Source organism: Ceratotherium simum, chromosome 13 (assembly GCF_057802395.1).
Source record: "Ceratotherium simum simum isolate JZ-2026a chromosome 13, ASM5780239v1, whole genome shotgun sequence".
NCBI lineage: Eukaryota > Metazoa > Chordata > Mammalia > Perissodactyla > Rhinocerotidae > Ceratotherium > Ceratotherium simum.
This window is the reverse complement of record NC_141912.1, coordinates 43,010,760-43,029,878: the sequence shown is the minus strand read 5'-3', so window position 1 is coordinate 43,029,878 and position 19,119 is coordinate 43,010,760. Positions and strand designations below refer to the sequence as shown.

General features: G+C 49.7%; 1 protein-coding gene across 11 annotated transcripts in view; it reads left to right on the top strand.

Annotated features, from left to right (window-relative positions):
* Positions 1 to 19,119, top strand: part of TRERF1 (transcriptional regulating factor 1) — a 193,849-nt gene that overhangs the window by 147,243 nt on the left and 27,487 nt on the right. For 9 of the 11 annotated variants that reach the window (XM_087438598.1, XM_087438594.1, XM_014782710.2 and 6 more), the window contains 4 exons: positions 10,176 to 11,870; positions 13,369 to 13,415; positions 14,307 to 14,457; positions 15,519 to 15,815. In XM_087438598.1, the coding sequence (XP_087294724.1) occupies positions 10,434 to 11,870; positions 13,369 to 13,415; positions 14,307 to 14,457; positions 15,519 to 15,815 (1,932 nt within the window). In that variant the 5' untranslated portion in view covers positions 10,176 to 10,433. The remainder of the gene's footprint in view (positions 1 to 10,175; positions 11,871 to 13,368; positions 13,416 to 14,306; positions 14,458 to 15,518; positions 15,816 to 19,119) is intronic. The other 2 variants (XM_004424148.3, XM_014782713.2) reach the window with 1 other exon arrangement.

The following is a 19,119-nucleotide window of genomic DNA, read 5'->3' as shown; positions in this document are numbered from 1 at the left end:
GGTCTCAGCAGCTCCGATTGGCTTGTCTCTTGCAGGGCATCTTCCCAGTCTGCTCCCTTGGTCTGCTCACTCCTTGCTTCCCCTCCCTCAGCAGCTTCCCATGGGCCCCGGGAGCCTGCTAAAGGTGCCCTGGGGGTGAGGCTCCTCCCTGGCCCTTGAACGAGGAGCCCCTCTCATGTGATTGAGAAGGCCGGGCTCCCAGGGCACAGAGGACAAAGGACACATCGCCAGGGGCAGCCAACCTGCTGAGTCAAACCTCAGTGGGGGGCTACAGGGCTACAGGAAATTTGAGGTGGACCGTGAGGCCCTCTGTCTGGCTTCACTGCGCGAATGCCTGCAAGCACTCTCAAAGTGCCAGGTGTGAGGCACAGGCTGGGCCCTAGAGATGTGCAAGGCGGGGAGTTCACGCCTCTGGGAAGGTGGGGGCGTGAGTGATGGTGATGGTGATCATCTCTAGGAGGAGGCCAGACCCTGTCCACAGGGTCTTGGAGGAGGGAGAGACTCAGGAAGTGCCATGGGGAAGGCCTCAGCCCCAGACACCAGAGGTCCTTCTGTTTGTTTCTTGACTCCCAGCATTCCCCCAAAAGTCTTAGAACTCTGAGCCAGAAAGTGCTGTGGGTATTGCTTGTCTAAGCCCCCTTATGTTAGAAGTGAAGAGCCTGGGGGCCGTGGAATTGCCCCAGGATGGGGCCTGTGTTGCTGCCACTGTCCACAGAATGCCCTGACCTCGTAACCTGGGTACTTCCCTTCTGAAACGCAGGTGGGAGAGTCAGGAGAGACCAAGAGACCCCGAGCACAAGAACGCTGATGCACGGTTATTTTACACACAAGGAAGCATCCCAGACTTTGTTACCCAGTGAGCTGTGGCTGTTTTCCAGATATAAGGGTGTTGATTTCCCCCAGACACACACCCCTTCTCTGGACCTTGAGTGTCCAGGAGCATTTGTTTTTTGTATAGTCGAATGTCTTTGAAGGCCAGAGACCAAAGCCAAGCCAGCTGCTCCATTTGGGAACCGAATCCATAACCACACAACCACGGCAGCCTACCAGGAGCCCTAGGGTTTGAGAGTCAGCTGGCTGGTGCCATCCCAGGTGACAGTGCTACCGCTCCCCTCCCCATCGTCCCCTGCAGAGGACGTTGGTCTGGGCCTCCGACCTGCTGGAGGCGCTCTTGGCAGCTGGGCTCCCAGGGGGCTGGGTGTGGGGCTGAGTGGTAGGAACGGAGCCCTCAGCTGCTTGACTTGTGTTTTCTTAGATTTATAATTCACTCTGAGGCTGGGGGTGGGGCCAAAGTGGCCAGATCTACCCACCAGCACCCCTTCTCCTCCATCGTCACCCCCCACGCTCCCTGGGGCGTCGTCAGAGGGGCTGGAGGGAAATCTCCCATTCTCCCAGCCCTGCCCCGCCCTGCCCAGGACAGCTGCGGGAAGGGATCCTTTCGCTGGCTGCAGTCCCAGGTGCTGATTCACCGGGCCCACGCCTCAAGTCCTGGGGCAGGAGTGGAGGCTCCTCCCTGTGGGTCCAGGCCCAGACCTCTCCAGCCAGGGACCCCACTGAGACCCTCTCTGAGTCCCCCACACAAGGGCCTGCCCACTGTGCCTTCTGGGCCCTGGCTGGAGTGGCCTCATCCCCCTGAGAGGCCCTTCTCTGCCTCCTTCTTGTGAAATTCCCTGGAGTCTTTAGAAAGCCCCACTCCCACATCCCCCTCAGACTGTGAGCTTAAAGGCACAGGTTTCTGGGGTTTTATCTCCCCTAGCAGAGTCCCGGCACAGTAGGTCGTTGTCAGTTTGTATGAAAGAATATAAAAGATACAGGGTACAGATGACCATCTCTGGCCGTGAGGTCCCCAGTCCACTGGGCTGTAAGCTTCATGAGGCCAGGGGCCATGACCTAGTCACATCTCCGGACACAAAGTAGGTTTTTGGTATGGTTGCTGATTATCCTGAAATTCTCCTGGCAGCTCCTCCTTAGGAGAAACATGTGATTATGCAGTACTCAAGGGCACTCAGGGATTCATGTGTGGTTTGCTCAGGTCTCCCCCCCGCCCTGCCTTCTCTCTGCAGACCTGTTGGCCATGTCATCAGTCAACCTCACCATCACCAGGAGACAGGGTGAGGGCCAACTGTGGATTGGGAGGAGGCTTCATGGAGGAGCCAGGCATGTACCCCAGAGCCTATTGCATCTCTCTCTTTAGACTCTAAGGTGCCCTAAGTTTGGGATGTAAGTTTCCTATACTATCTTTGCATTTACATCCTGTCACTTTCCCCCTGGGACCCTAACTGACTTGATGAGTACTGATGTGAGGGACAGTGATCCCAGGTGGGTGTGTCTGAGCATGTCCCACTCCAGGCTCCCAGATCAGTTATGTCCAGTGGTGCTGAGGACGCAGGAAAGGCTCTGGCACATCAACTCAACATTGCCTCTCTCTCCCTCACTTCTGTGTCCTGGGAGAGATGGACACCACGTGGCCGCTCCACGCTCTGAGCATCTGCCCCCTGAACAGTCGTCAGCTCCACACTTTGAATAGTAATTGGATGCTGAACCCTGAATTTCAGCCTCTACAAGTTGATAAAAATGAGACAGGGGTTTTATGGGTTTTATTCAGGCTCCCTCTAGAAAAACTTTGCTTCAGTTATCTGAATGCATGAAAACATGGCTGAGGTCCACAGAGGGCAAATGACTTGCCCAAGGTCACACAGAGAGTCAGTGGAACCAAAGCCCAGGGCTCCTGTTTGCTACTCCAGCACCCCTCTCACTACATCATATTCAGACTCAATTCCCATATTTCTAATCTCCCTACCCAGTCCTAGCCATTTGTGGAGGAGGGTGGTCTGAAAAACTGTATCCAGGAATATATCCACAAGGCCCACTTAGACCATGGCTGCCTCCTCCAGGAAGCCACCCTAGACTGCTGTAGCCCCATGTCCTCAGCATCCACACCACTCCATGCCAGCTAGGGAGGGAGAGAAGAAGTGGCGTGTGGCAGTAACCCGGGGAAGACAGTGTTAATTCCCTGGTAGAGAACTACTGCTGGCCCAGAGGAGAGAGCAATGACAGTGAAGACGGGAACCTGCACGCCAGAAAGTGGAATAGCTCCAATCCCCATGGCCTGGTGGAGAAGCAAAGTCCAGACTCTGCATTTTGCAGGTTCCTGGCATGTGAGTCAGGCTTCTTCCTGATTCCTAGGGCTTGGAGGGAGCAGGTGACGCCACAGGGTGAGACTGAGGATGGAGAAATAAATGTTCCTTGCTGCCCAAAGGAAGCCTTGAAAATCCTCCCACAGCTGAGAGTCAGCATGAAACTCGGCAGGGAGCACCGGGACCATGAATGAACAAGAGTGAGCCAGTCCCTGCTCGGAGGAAGATTTTGGGGCTCATCGCCATCATTGGCAGAACTCGTCCCTGGTAATTGGGTTACTGGATTATAAAATGCCCCCCGGCTTTATTTAGAAGACTAATCAGAAAGCATTTAGAACAACAACGTTGCTATAAAGGAGACCACGAACCATGAGCCACGTCTTGGAGAACTGCCCTTGGCTCCTGCCTCCTTTTGGAAGTTGGGAGAGAGCCGGAGTGCGAATCCCAGGGGAATCTGAGTTAAGCTCCTTTGACAGACGTGAGAGGAAGGCTTGACTGAAACCTAAGCCAAGTCATCTGGGGAATTGTGTATATAGTCTCTGAATGACGACCTGGTGTCGGGAAAAGGAAAATCTTTTTGGTGTTTCTTCCTCAAACAAGCAGTGGTGGTCTGGCGGGAGCAGGGTGTTACGCCTTCTGAATTGTAAGCAAACAAGTCCCGTTGAGACCTTGGCCAAAATCAACTTCCTCCCTCTCTCTGTCTCTCTCTCACTCTCTCTCTCGTTCAAAGGATTGTCTTTTCGGACGGCTATCCTCCTTGCAGACTGTGCTCTGTCTCCTGGTGCCCCTGGGGGTGTGGAAGGACGGGAGAAGGACTTTGATGTCCTGGAACAGGGGTCAGCAAACTATGGCTCTGGCCAGATTCCGCCCACGCCTACTCTTGGCTACGGCCTGTGAGGCAAGAGGGGTTTTTACGTTTTTTAATGGACGAAGAAAAATCAAAAGAACAGCAATGCTATTTCTTCACATGTGAATATTACATAAAATTCAAATTTCAGTGTCCATAAATAAAGTTATATTGGAACACAACCTCGCCCACTCATTATACGTCATTTATGGCCAATTTCACGTTCCACCTGTAGAGTTGTGACAGATCGTATGGCCAGCAAAGCTGGAAATATTTACTAGCTGCCCTTGTACAGAAAAACCCTTGTGCAGGGAGTCTGTGTGGAGCCTTATGATTCTCTACAGCCCTGCATGAATCTGGTGCTTTAGGGCACTGTGTCTTCAATAGAAAATAGTAAGTTCTGGCCCTCAGTCCACGTCAGAAGCGTGGAAACCTGGGATGAAGTGCCCGATTCTGGGTCTCATTTGCCTGATCACCGTTTCGGTTCAATGAGCTTTTATTGAGCATCTGCTGTATCCTAGTCACTGTGACATGACACAGATAGGATGCTGGCCCAGCCATAGAATGACTGGACAGCCAGTGGGGAGATGGGCAAGGAAGCAGGTCCTTTGACTGTAGTGCTTCAGGAGGAGCATAGAGGGCACCTTAGGTTCTGAGCAGGCATTTATTTGTTGAGCCCATCGTAGAATCCCGGAGTCTCACTCTAAAGAAGGAATTAACCAAAGAAATGTGAAAGTAGTAATTCTGTTAATTTGTTCATAAATGAAAAACCTCCTGGTGCCGGTTACCCAATAGGAAATGTTGTACGTCGTGAGCAAAGCAGTTACCTTATTAGAAAAATAAAGACTTGAATCCTGAGTTCTATGAGCTTGACTAGTTCACCAAGAAGAACAGTTTCTAGGTTTTAAATGATATGTTTAAAATAGCCTTTTGACAAGATGCTGAACTGTGGGCCTGGCGTGCTACGGTCTATGTAAAAGGGGTGGGGGTGGGGGTGGGGGTGGGGGCGAAGGTGTGTACGAGCATTCTTGTAGGAGCATAGAATGTCTCTAGAATACACAGGAACCTGAGTGATCGTCCCAGGAGCTGTCTGGGCATCTGGGGACAGGGGTGGGAGGAAGACTTTTCGCATATACCCTTTTCAAAAAATTAGCTCTAATTTTCACTTTATTTTCAAGCATTTATTGGGGATGATTTTCACTCTTTTGTATACTCTTTTATACCTTTTGAATTTTGAACCATGTGAATATAGTACTTATTCAAAACATGTAAAAATTTAATGTGAAATAAATAGCACACGGTTTTGCCATTACCTCCTTATGACTTCTTAGGGAAGTCATTTTCCCTCCCTTTCATTCAACATGTGACCTTGATTGCCCACTACGATGAGCCAGGCACTGTCTTGGCCCAGCAGTTACGTCTCTGGGCCTCAGTTTCCTCATCTTTAATGTGGGGAGATTAGATGACCTCTAAAGTAGTCTTCAGCTTGAGAAGGCGTCAGACTCAGCAGGAGGACTCATTAAAATATAGCCTGCTGGGTCCCACTCCCGAAGTTTCTGATACAGTGGGTCTGGGTGGGGCCCAAGAATTTGTATGTATAATAATTCTCACGTGCTGCTGATGCTCTTGGCCCCAGGGAACCACAGTTTGGGAGCCTACCTCTGAGTTTCTGGGGTTCTGTGCTTGTGAATACACTACATTCCCAGTTCTGAAAATATCAACTAATAAAGATTAGGTTCCTATAGCTCAAAACACAGAGAAATCCCTCTTGCCCAGCAGTTTGGGAATACTGAACAAAGCAGACATGTCAACAGAAGTAAAATTATCTAGCTTCCATTCCACCCACAGGGACGTGGTAGAGGGACACGAAATCAGATCGCGGTCAGAGTCTGGTGAGTTTCAACAAGTAATTCCTCCTAGGGGAGGTGACTTTGTACAAGACTGTCAAGGTAGGTTAAGTGGTGAGGTTTAAACCTGGCAGGGCATTCTGAAATCACTAGGCCTAATGCCCACGGGATAACACTGCTGGACATCATTTTAGGGTCCCCACAATTTATCTCTGACCATACAAATTCAGCCTAATCATTGGTGAGTTCCTGACAAGGACACAGTGCCCCAGCATGGACCCCTGCGCCTCACTCTGTGCCTTTGTGCACACTGTTCCCTCATCTGAAATACCCTTTCTTGTCCTCTACCTCTGTAAGCCTGTTTGTCCATCAGGAGAAATGTAACTGTTCTCCTTGAAAACCTAACATCTGCTCAGCCTACACTGAGTATCTTTTTCTGCCTATATCAATTCATTGAGATACTTGATCATTGTTATGTTATTTTTTTTCATTCATTCATTCAACAAATATTACCCCTCCTTCAATAAATCCTCATTGGAGGGGCTCCAATGTGCTGGGCTTGGGAATAGAATCATAGATGAAAATACACATGGTCCCTGCTCTAATAGAGAAAGATCCATTAATTAAATAATCACACTAATGGAAGTACAATTATAGCCTGAGAAGAGTGGTCCAAAGCAAAGGAATATGGTTTTATGAGAACATATGAGAAAGGACTCTGATGTAGACCTAGGGGTTGGGGTCAGGGTAGACTTTCTGAGAACGTATACTTTGAGCTGAGACTGAAGGATGCCCAGGACTTGGCTAGAGGAAGAGGGAGGGGGTAGGGGAAATGCTCTCCGAAGTGAGGGGACCAGCATGTGCAAAGGTCGTGTTGTGGGAGGCAGCATGGCAGGTTCAGGAAACTGAGAGACCAGAATGGCTGGGCTGGGGGGATGGCAAGTGGGTAAAGAGCAAAGAGAAGAGGGCTATGTTGTGAGGCTGGGGACAAACCTCCCCAGAGCCCTGTCGGTCTTGTTAATGATTTTGATTTTTAACCTAAGAGCGCTAGGATGCCATCAAAGAGCTTTAAACAGTGGGATGATGAGATCAGAGTTACATTTTGAAAAGTTCATTCTGCTGTTGCAGTTTGTAGAATGGACAAGACTTAAAGCGGGAGCCCAATTGGAAGGCTCTTGGAATAGTCCAGAAGACAGATATGGTGTCTTGGACTAGGGTGATAGTAGTGGAACTGGAGAAAAATGGATAGAGTTAAGAAAATATTAGGGAGTGAATTGATAGGTTGTGGTGGTTGACTAAGGGAGAGGGAGGAGTCAAGGGAGAGACTTTGGAGGAGCATCGTTTTGGGGGAGATGATGTTGAGTTTGCCTTTGAACATGGAAGTGGTGATGTGGAGTAGGCAGCTGATGAGGACCTCAGACCGTCTGAGCTGGGGGTAGTCATTGGGTGTCAGCAAGGTATGTGTGGTGGGTGAAGGTGTCAAGGGAGAGAGCGTGTGTGAGAAAGGGAGGGGTGTCCTCAGACTGGGTCATGACCCCCCCGAAGGGCAGAGCACTTTGGGAAAGGAGAGTCACTTCCCACTGGCAGCATAAGGGATGCTTCTCTCATTTCTCCCTCTTCCTGGTCACCGTTATCTGAGTTCAGTCTTAATTATGTCTCACCTGGATGCAGCAAGAACCTGCTAACCCATTGCTTCTCAAATTTTAATCTACACACAAATCCCTTGGGAGCCTTGATAAAAATGCAGATTCTGATTAATAGCTCTGGGCTGAAGCATCTGAATTTCTAACAAGCTCTCAGGTGATACGGACCACATTTTGAGCAGCGAGGGGAGTTGGTCTCCCTGCTCCTGAAGCTCAGCGCCCTCACACCCAGCATCCTTCTGCCTCTGCTCAGAAAGCCTTCAGCGGCCATCCATGGCTCACACATAACTTCACATGGAGAATCAGCTCCAGCCATCTTCGGCCAACCTTCGTTTCCTCCCACTGCTTCCTTTGACCCACGCTGCATTCCATCAAACCAAATCCCTCACTCTGAATTTGTCCATCTCCTTCTATTGTCGTTCAGTAAAGGACAGAGACCAACTCAGGCTACCTCCCAGCTGGAGGGGGACTACTGCAGTGGTCTTCAAACTTTGCTACTTAAAATCCCCCATAAAAGGATTTTGTAAAACTGTTTATCCCCTCACACATTTTCAAGTTTACATCTACATTTTTTATCATACGATTGCAGAAGATGCAATTTCCAGTATACTGTAAACATTGATATATTTAAGTAAAACTATTACATCACTGTTTAGTCAGTGGAATCTAAACACCAAAGCAATTTGATACCCACCATCAGCCATTTTAAAAATGCATGAACAAGCTCTTTGTTAATAGTCAGTGTTCCTTTTTCTCCTTGAAATTTTATTTGTTTCACTTCCCCATGGAATTTTATCCTAATTTAATTATGTAATATATTTTTATGCTTAAAACTCTTTCATTTGTTTCCCTATATTTCTCTGTAACAATTTTATATGAGGTTAAAACTTTTTTAATTTCCTGAAATCATAAAGCTCTAAGTATTAAAATTTTCTTCCAGTTTGAGTTATCATTATAATTATTAATAGTACACAGTTGATCAAAACGATATAAATATATTACTAACTTAGATAAATAATCAATAAACATAAAAACTAAAATTATATTGAAATGCATCTCTTAGTGAGATGGTGATGCTGGATGACTTTTTTAAATACATTTTTTTATTGACATACAACATGCACACCTGTATGTGACCAGGTCAGAGTGTACAGGTTGAGTTGTTGCAGAGTGAGCACACCCATGCAGTTATCACCCGGCTCCAGGGACAGAATATTGCTTCTAAAAAAAATTCTTCAATTTTTTAATTTATCCATGGAAGATTATTATTTATTGCTAGTATGAGACAAGGATCAGCATTGATTGTATTTCTGATTTTCATTTATATAGATGTAAGTACCAAAACCCCTCATTCACATGAACTAACAAATAGAAATAAAAGTTTTGTTAAAGCAGAGTTGGTCACTCAGTTCTTGATCTGCTTCTGAGTTATATACCAAAAATCACATAGTGATCTATCACTAACAATTATATTTTAATTACTTCTATTAGCTCTCCCTAATAAAGCAAGAATTGGAAACCACCCAGCTTGTAAAGAAGATTGACTACTCATTTAGTAGAGTTGCTCGCTTCCTCAATTTTCTGTGTCCTCTTGTGTAGGGTGGGGGGTTATCCTTGGGGTGGTAACCCAGTTAAGATTTGGGATGGGATGGGAAGAGCTTTGCCTTTCTTTCGTAAAGGAGGAAGGCTATTGTGAAAGAGCAGGTAGAAAAGGACGACTTGTACCTCGATCACTCGTCAGTTCTAGAAGAGAATTTCTATGGAAGTTGAGGAAATGGAAATTGATTCTCTTAAAACTTTGAGTGTGTGTGTGGTGCTTGGAAAGTCTTGATATACTCCCAGGGGTTTACGTACTCCAGTTTGAAGCCCACAAAAGAACTCGTATAGACTCAAACCAGACTAGACCAGCCTCTCCAAATTTCCTAGTTCCTGTTTCTAAGAGAGGGAATCTGATTGGCCCAGCCTATTTTCTTGTGCCAGGCCACATCATAGGTTTCTGGTCAGCCCCGTGCACAGAGGTTTTCCTGAACAGGGACCACAAGGAAGCAGGTAACTATGCTGACCTAACAGGCAGACTAACACGTGCAGTACCCCTCCTTGAGACTTTCTCCAATTCTTTTCTTCTACGGGAAATAAGTTCTCCAGGCTATGAATTCCATGTCTGTTTTTTCAATCTTTTATCACATGCATCTTTTTCCTCCTTATCTTGTACTTATTCATGTGACCTATCATCTTTTCTAACTATAAGCTCCTCAAGAGCTAGCCTATGTCTTAATCATTTCCTAGCATCGTGCCTTACACTTAGTAGGTGTCTAATAAGTATTTGTTGCGCAGATAAATTGATTAATGAATGTGTTAAACATCTTCATATCCCCCACAGGTCCTAGAATAGTGCTGGGCTTTCAATAGCAGGGTCCCAGAAGAATGGATGAATTAATCAGTGAGCAAAACAATGAATTAACCAATCAATGAACTAATGAGCCATTGGGCAATGGCTTGAAAGTAAGAGAGTTCACATCTCACATGAGAGTCAAGATCTGCAGAATCAGAGTAAAGGGTGTGGGGTGTGTGAAACTGACTATCTCTAATCGAGGAATCTCCTGTTTTGTATTTATTTCTATAACTGGTCATGGTAGATATAATTGCTCGTCACAGAATATCCAAGTAAATCCTTTCCTGTCCTTTGCATCTTGTCTTGCAGGTGTGAGCGGCATCTCTTCACCACAGTGGTGTTTGGTCCGTACCTCAGCCCGAGTGAGGATGTAAAACCCCCCGCTCTGCAAAGGAGTGGTACAGGCCAACAGGAACACCTGGCTCCAGCCACGATCACAGACATGTCAGCCGTGGAGTAGTGTGGACGCTATCTCTCAGCTTCTCAGGGTTTCAGTCCTTTTGGGTTTGTTTCATTTACCTTTTTTTATGGTTTTGTGGCTGGACATTCACGACCAAGGTGGGCACCATGGGGGATCAGCAGCTGTACAAGACCAACCACGTGGCCCACGGTGGTGAGAACCTTTTCTACCAACAGCCAGCACTTGGCGTCCACAGTGGGCTGAACCACAACTATGGGAATACAGTCACAGGGGCTGCCATGGATGCCCCTCAGGCCTCGCCCATCTCCCCCCACTTCCCTCAAGATACTCGGGAAGGTCTAGGCTTGCCTGTTGGCTCCAAAAACCTTGGCCAAGTGGACACCTCGAGGCAGGGAGGGTGGGGAGGCCATTCAGGGCCTGGAAACCATGTCCAGCTACGTGGCAACCTGACCAACTCAAACATGATGTGGGGGACACCGGCCCAGGCTGACCCCACTGATGGCTACCAATACACCTACGCCCAGGCCAGTGAGATCCGGACTCAGAAGCTCACCAGCGGTGTCCTGCACAAACTAGACTCTTTCACCCAGGTGTTTGCCAACCAAAACCTGCGGATTCAGGTCAACAATATGGCCCAGGTGCTGCACACCCAGTCAGCAGTGATGGATGGGGCCCCTGACAGTGCCCTTCGCCAGCTGCTGTCCCAGAAGCCCGTGGAGTCCCCAGCACCGGCTATACCTTCCCGCTACCAGCAGGTGCCCCAGCAGCCTCACCCTGGTTTCACTGGCGGGCTGTCCAAACCAGCTCTTCAGGTTGGGCAGCACCCTAGCCAGGGGCACATGTATTATGACTACCAGCAGCCACTGGCTCAGATGCCAGTGCAGGGAGGACAGCCCTTGCAGACGCCACAGATGCTGTCCCAGCACATGCAACAGATGCAGCAGCACCAGTATTACCCACAGCAGCAACAGCAGCAAGCTGGGCAGCAGCGTATGTCGATGCAAGAAATGCAGCAGCAGCAGCAGATTCGCCCACCACAGCCTCAGCAGCAGCAGCAACAGCAGCAGCAGCAGCAGCAGCTGCAGCTCCAGCAGCGGCAGGGTTCAATGCAGATACCTCAGTATTATCAGTCCCCACCCATGATGCAGCACTTGCAAGAGCAGCAACAACCACAGATGCACCTGCAGCCCCCTTCTTATCACAGGGACCCCCACCAGTACACCCCGGAGCAGGCGCACGCCGTCCAGCTGATTCAGCTGGGCTCCATGCCCCAGTACTACTACCAGGAGCCCCAGCAGTCCTACAGCCACCCCCTCTACCAGCAGAGCCACCTGCCCCAGCACCAGCAGCGTGAGGACAGTCAGCCCAAGACTTACCCCAGCGAGAGGCAGGCCCAGGCCATGCTGAGCTCCCACGGGGACCTGGGGCCTCCTGATGCAGGAATGGGAGACCCAGCAAGCTCGGATCTGAACCGGGTCAGCAGCGCCCTCCCCCATCGGCCACTCCTGTCCCCCAGTGGGATCCATCTCAACAACATGGGGCCTCCGCACCAGCAGCTGTCTCCCAGTGCCATGTGGCCCCAGGTATTCTCACGGTGGAAGTTTCTCTTGGTGTCTTAGTGTGCTACAGGGCCAGCCAGAGCAGAGTCTATGCAGTGCCCAATCCTCTCTCCAACTCCTCCGACCCTTTAGTTTATTCATTCCGTAAATGTTAACCTACATGTGGCAGACACTGTCTATGCTGGGCACTTGGAATACAAAATCAATTTTGACTCAGTCCTTTGCCTATTGAACTTATAATCTCTCTAAGGAGATGGCCAAAATACCATGTCAGGTCCTGAATGATGCATGTAATGATCAAGGCCTGAGTCATGTGCCCAGGGACCACACAGTGGGAGTTTCTGGTCCCTTTTAGATCTGTATCCTCAGGGAATGCCCTGTAAAATTGTTCCCCCTTTGGGAGGGAGACCACATTATGACAGCATGTCTCAAAGTGTATTACTCAGAACAAAAGTTCCATAGAATGTTAAATGGATATTGCTGGGGCGGAAAATGGGTTCTCTGGATAAATGAATTTGGAGTTGCTTTAAGTGGAGCAGGTTGCAGTGCTGTAGGGCTTCTCAGAGCCTTTAATATGCTAATGTGCACTGTGAATCTCCCAAAGGGGCTACCTTGTGTAGTTGCAGACATGAAAACCTTAGCTGCCCACAGGATCCAGGCAGGTAAAGTGAACAAGCAAAGTGGCCTGGTATGAGACAATAGGGAGTGGTGGCGACTGTGGTGGCCTGGAGAGCAGATGCCCCATCCAATGGCATTCTTATTCAAGATTTTTAAAAACAGTCTAGCCAAATAAAACATGTCTACAGATGACATTCAGCCTGTGGGCCATGGTTATTAACCCTTGATTGTTTCCCAAATGTATTTGACTACAAAACAACCTGCTATGTGCTGGCCACTGTTCATGCCTTGACATGTTCCAAGTGCTACACTCATGTGACAACAGGGTCAGAGGAGGAGGGAAACCTGAATAGGACCAAGATAGATGGAGAGAGGGCTCTGAAGGAGGTTGAAGGCCAGACATGAATTTCCCTTGACCCTATTTTGTTTGGGACTGAGGTCCAGTAGTAACTGAGAGCCTTTGTGAATATAAGAATAAGATGACATGGCCAAGCCTGAAAAGGAATTCCAGCAGAAGGTCTCTTGGCATGATGCTGTGTCGTCCAGCTCTCCATTCTGTGTCTCTTGTGGGAATGGAGCCTGTCTGTGCACAGAGTGGGTGGACTGGGAGAACAAGAAGGAACGAGGTGGGGGATTGGGTCCTGGTGGGCTTATGGCTGGCAGCAGGTCCCAGAGTGGGGCATGGTCCTGACTTGGGGTGCAGTCAAGGGAAAGAAGTCTCAGGTGTGGAAGATCAAGGGCCTGAGCAACTGTGAGCAGGGTCGCATGAGGTGGAGAGCAGGCAAGTCCTCGAAGGTAGAGAGCAGGCCCTGGGGTTTGCGCCACTCAAGGACTCATCCCCATCAGAAACACATTTTTTTCCTCTCTCTTCTTTCTTCCGGTGTCCTGCATGGCTCAAAATTAGATGCACCTACCTGATGGCAGAGCCCAGCCAGGATCACCTGAGTCAAGGTAGGATGGATGCGAGGAGGCTTGTTGGCATTTTGGGGGACTGGGAGGTTTTCCTGGGTTGTCTCTCATGATTCATTTGCAAATTCAAAGTCAATTCCTCAAAGAAGTTTATAGGAATAATAATAGCAGCTATTGTGTTTGAGTGCTTACTGTGTGCTAGGCACTCTATATTATGTGTAATAAAGTTACCCAGTGAGGGTGGGCAGGATTACTATGTAACGAGCACATAGTCAACACTCAACTATTATTTGCTATTACTGTTATTTCACACGAGAAAACTGAGGCTCAGAGAGCTTAAAGTTGCACATCAAGTAAGTAGCAATGCTGGGACTGACTCCACAGCCCTCTGTCCACTGTCCCCTCATTCAGTCGGTGAGCATTTATTGAGTACCTACTATGTGCCGGGCATGACGCTAAGCTTTGATAATGCAGCAGTGAACAGTACAGACTTGTTTCCTCCTCCATGAGCATGGTAAATAATTAAAGACTTAGCCAGAGCCTGATAAACTGCTCACACATGCGGTCTGGAGGCTGAACCAGAGGATTTAGACATGTGTCTCTAAGGGAAAGCTTCTAGAAGAGGCGGTCCGAGCTGACCCTAGAAGGGTAATGAGCCATAGGTGGGAAAACCCAGCCCCTGAAGGCCTGGAATGAAGAAGGGCATTTTGTTCCACTCTTGGATGACTTTGAGCAAGCCCTTTCTCACTTTTGAGCCTCAGTTTTTCGTCTGTAAATTGGGCTTAGTTCTCTGAAGGGTATTGGGGTGATGCAAGTGGGGCCATGGGTGTGGGAGCACTGGATGAATAAGATGGGGCATGAGGTCGTGTGATAAATCACCATTCCCCTTCCTCAATGTGCGTGTCCTCTCCATTTGGCCCTACCCTTGAGCAGTGGCCCACTAAAAGGAGTGTTTGGGGAGCAATTTGATGCCAAGAACAAGCTGACGTGCTCCATCTGCCTGAAGGAGTTCAAGAGCCTGCCTGCCCTGAATGGCCACATGCGGTCCCACGGGGGAATGAGGGCCTCCCCCAGCCTCAAACAGGTTAGCAGGAGCCGGTTCCTGGTCCTCCCCAGGCCACGTGCTGCTTGCTTTGCTTTGCTGCCATCAGACAGGGTATGAGCCCCATGCGGGCACCTGGGGAGGCACAGTCCTTCCCTAATTAAAGGATGTGCTTACTTACACTTTCATGCTGGAGCCCGTCGGGTCAAACAGTCCCACTTCCATTGGCTTCATGAACAAGGGTCAAAAACAGAGGTGCTGGAAATCCTTTTAGGGGATCCCAGCCTCTCCACCTCATGGAGAAGATAGCAAAGAAAACACGTAGCTGCAGTATTATTTTTAACTTCTACTTGAAGCACCCAAGCCCAGGGTCACTTGGGCCTTCCAGATCAATAGTCATTGGCCAGGGAGAGCTGGTGCAGCCATCAGGTTCTCAGCCAGCATTTTCAATTCATCACTGCACTAGTGTTAGATTCTAGCATCCAAAGATCTTTAAATACCCTCAGGATTATCCAGGTAGGATATCCATGTAGTGAACTATCCATGCAGTTTTAGAGTTAGATTAAAATTCAAAGAATTTTCTCAGTTCTTTGAATCTGGTTGATCTCAGTTTAAGTCTATGGGATTAACGCTCTGTTCACCAAAACTTTGGATGACCCAGGTCACTCCATCTCCTGACCATGCCAGATAAAAGAGCTGTGTCTTCCATTTGACAGATGAGTAAACTGAGGCCCATAGAATTAAAAGATCCCACAGAAGCGCTTATGTGGGTTTTTTTTTTTTTTGCCTGATTACAAGTCCATATCCTTTTCTTTAAACGCAATGACAAGCATAAAAAAATATTTTTTTAAATATTTGTTTTAATAGACAAGTGATACATGGTCAAGATCTTTTAAATGTAGAAAATAGAGTGCATGGCCTTGTCCACTACCAGCGGTCATCGCTTGAGCCAAGGGACGCAGGGTTGCAGGAAGGAAACCACCATAGAGTGGTTCTCTGTCACCCATGCGTGATGTTCTGGAACCTTTCAAGAAAAGCAAAGTGTGTCCCCCCTTGTGAGAGCTGCTCTCAGCCCAGGATCAAAGCCTTTATTGTCTGTGTAGGAGGAAGGAGAGAAGGCCCCGCCGCCTCAGCCCCAGCCGCCACTGCCGCCTCCGCCGCCACCGCAGCTCCCTCCCGAGGCAGAAAGCCTCACGCCTATGGTCATGCCCGTGTCTGTCCCTGTCAAGCTTCTCCCGCCCAAGCCCAGCTCTCAGGGCTTCGCCAACAGCGTCGTTGCCGCCCCCTCCGCCAGAGACAAGCCAGCCAGCTCGATGTCGGACGACGAGATGCCCGTGCTCGTGAGGATGACCCTCTCCCCCCCACACTCACCCCAAGGGGCTGCCCCCCGCACGCCTGCTGTGAGTTGCTGCTCTGCCCTGCCTGCCTGGGGTGGGGACATGCCTTTGCTTTCTTGGAGATGGGGACAGCTCTTCCAGGGTCACTGGCCTAAGCTCAGACGTGGCGTGGCCACTCAGGGCTGAGCCCCCCTGGCCGCCCTGGGAATCCCATCCTTGTTCACACTGCCCTCTACCCAGTAAACACCTGTTACTCTATCAGGCTGATGGTCTGGGTTAGATTCTGAGAGGCCCAAAGTGTTCCCAGATTAAAACAGAGATGATAACTCAGCTGGTAATCACACTTATTAAAATACGGAAGTACTGTCCCAGACAGTAAATAGCTATTGCCCAGGGCCCTGGCCCCTCCTCCAGGATCTCCAGACCTCCCCAGATCCAGCAACCAAAGATGTAACCCCTGGCACAGCAGGGCCTCCAGGCCATACCCCTGGCATCCATTCTGATGGTCAGCCTTACCAGATGCTTCATGTTTTCAGTATCACACCTGTGAAATTACCCTTGGAGGACCTAATTCATTAAGGTTCCCAAAATAATTCCTCTGAGAGACACCCACCCCCCATCTCAGGAAAGCAAAGAGATTTGCGTTTCTCACTCACTAAGTTCTCCTTCTCTTTCTCAAATTCCAAGTGCTTCACCCAAGCAGCTTAGCTTGGCTCTGGAACAGAGCTCTCTCCCTCAATTTGTCTCCCTCCCTCCCTCCCTCCCTCCCCCGGGGGAGTCTGTAACCTCTGTGGTTGACTACATCAAATTTGTCCCCTCCCCACAAAGTGGTGTGCTGGGTCATATTTGTCCTAGAGGATAGGTGGCTGCTGGGATTCCAGGAGGCGTGAGGGTGGAGCTGGGCCAGAATAGAAGGAGGGAGGATAATTAAGAGAACTAGAAAAGTCCAGAAAGAGCTTTTTTGGTTCTCTATGTAATATCAAGGCCTCAGAAGAGGAGAGACTGATGGAGAACCTCTGGGGATGAGGATTTTCATAAGCTGGCAGGACTTGGGGGCCAGCAACAGGCAAAGAGATGAAATGACATAGCCAAGCTCCCTCTTTGCCCAGAGAAGTTCCTAATTTGGTGGGAGAAACACTGTTTTTTCCTTTGGAAAACTCTCAGCCTGAAGCTGGAGACCGTAAAGTTCCCAGTAACACAGTGATCGGAGCCCCAGGCAGCACCCCCCACCCCAATTCAAGACGGTGGGAGGAAGACCAGGGCAGAAGAGAAACAGTGATGCCCTGGGTGTGGCTGGAGGGAAAACACCTGGGTAGCTAAAGTAATTGGGGACTGGGAAGGGCAACAGAGTTTGGTATGAGTTTGCTCAGAATCAGAAGATCATGATGAGGGGAGTTCTGAGCAGGGTTTTGAAGGCAGAGATGGACTTGGCTTTCTGGAAACAGTGAGAGCGACATCATAATTTGGGAGATAAGTCGAAGTGGAAGCATGTAGGTGGGACTGAGTAAATGTGAGCAAAGTCCTGACACTTGATATAAAGAAATTAAAATGTGCAGAGAGGAGCCCTGAGTTCTCATCCCAGCTCTGCTCCTAGCCGGCTGGGATGAAGACAGCTGAGACTCTTCCCCTCTCAGAGCCTCTGTTTCTCCCCTGACCTTGAGGGGACTGGACTCATCAGTGGTTCTCACCCCTCTGGGGAGTTTTTAAAACCTCTCAGCACTTGGCCTTGCCCCCAGAGGGTCCGAATAGCTTGGTAGGGGTGGAACATTGTAAATGCTTCCCCTCAAGTGACATCCAGGTCTGACACTCTGGGTGGCTTCTCTGGCCTAGGGTCTCAGAGGATCAGAAAATCCAGCTTTAGAGCCAGAGTAGCAGGTCCAGAGGCTCAAGCAGAGGAAGCCCAAAAGGGACCTTTGGCCCTGTGATCAGAAGTCCGGATCCTGGGCCGGCCCCGTGGCTTAGCAGTTAAGTGCGCGCGCTCCGCTGCTGGCGGCCCGGGTTCGGATCCCGGGCGCGCACTGACGCACCGCTTCTCCGGCCATGCTGAGGCCGTGTCCCACATACAGCAACTAGAAGGATGTGCAGCTATGACATACAACAATCTACTGGGGCTTTGGGGGGAAAAAAAATACATAAATAAAATCTTTAAAAAAAAAAAAAAGAAGTCCGGATCCTGGTGCAGAGTTAAGGTCATGCCAGGTCTGCCTGTGCTCAGATGACCTCATCAGTTACCCAGGCACAGGATGTAAAGTCAGGATAGCTCTCCACGTTGGGGGGCACAGGCATCCTCTCCCCATTCTCCTCAGCCCCCTCCCTCTGCCTCAGCTCAGGCAGTGAGGAGCCCTCTCTCTAGTGGGAAGAGGAGGCAGGTAGGGGCGCTCTGGCCTAAGGAGAGCCTCCTAGGAGTGAGCTGGGAGCCTGAGGGTCCTCTGCCCTCTTCCTTTCCCCACCTCTCTGCTTCACTAGGCTCCCATCCCAGAGGCTGGAACAGCGCCCTGGAAGACAATGAAGCTGAGGGAGAGACAGGAATGGGCAGCCTGAAGTGCTCAAGGCAGCAGCAGGGGCCCAGAGGGAGAGGAGCCCAGAGCTGAGGGGCAACTGAGGCAGGTCACATGGCCTGGAGGCAGCTGTCACGTGACTGTGGTCGGCCCTTCCCATCACCCCTTGCTGCCTCCTACTCAGGCGCCACCCTGGGGCACAGGAATTGCCAGGGACTGCAGTTGTGACTGGCACTGCCCTGCAGGGCCTGGGAGGGTACCACAGACTGCCCAGAACCTTTCTGCAGGTATCCCCGCTGCCTCTCCCAACCGCACGGCTGCCTCTCCAGCCACACCCAGCTCTTGATCTTCCTGGGCTGATGCTGGCACACGACCCAAGTCTGTTTCTGTTTGGCTTTGGCATGCCCTGCTTATCTATTTACGCGCATATGTTTACTTATTGGTGTATATGTATCCATGTGGCAGATCTTCCTTCCAGACTATGCTTGGTTCCGCTGCCATAAAATAAACTAACACTGCTGACAGGAAGCCAGCCTAGGAGAGGGGCTTGCTACAAATGAGCCACCAGTGCTGGGAGCAATAGTGAGGGGTGGTGAGGGGGGAGGTTAACTGGATCCATTTTTAGAGGAGCACATGAAACGGGCCTTAAAGATCATAGATGGCTCTCCCTCAGCCAGAAAGTTACCTCAAGGAGAGCCCAGTGTGGGTCACTGGCCCTGGGAGCCTTGGCTAGGCCTGACCCCCTCTTCCTGCCCCATAGCCTCTGCCCAGCTTCCCTGAATAGATTATTTTGTCCCCTTCTCAGAACATGTGTTATCTGTCCCTCATGTCTGTCCCTGGGGAGCGATGGGGAATTAAAGAGCCCACTC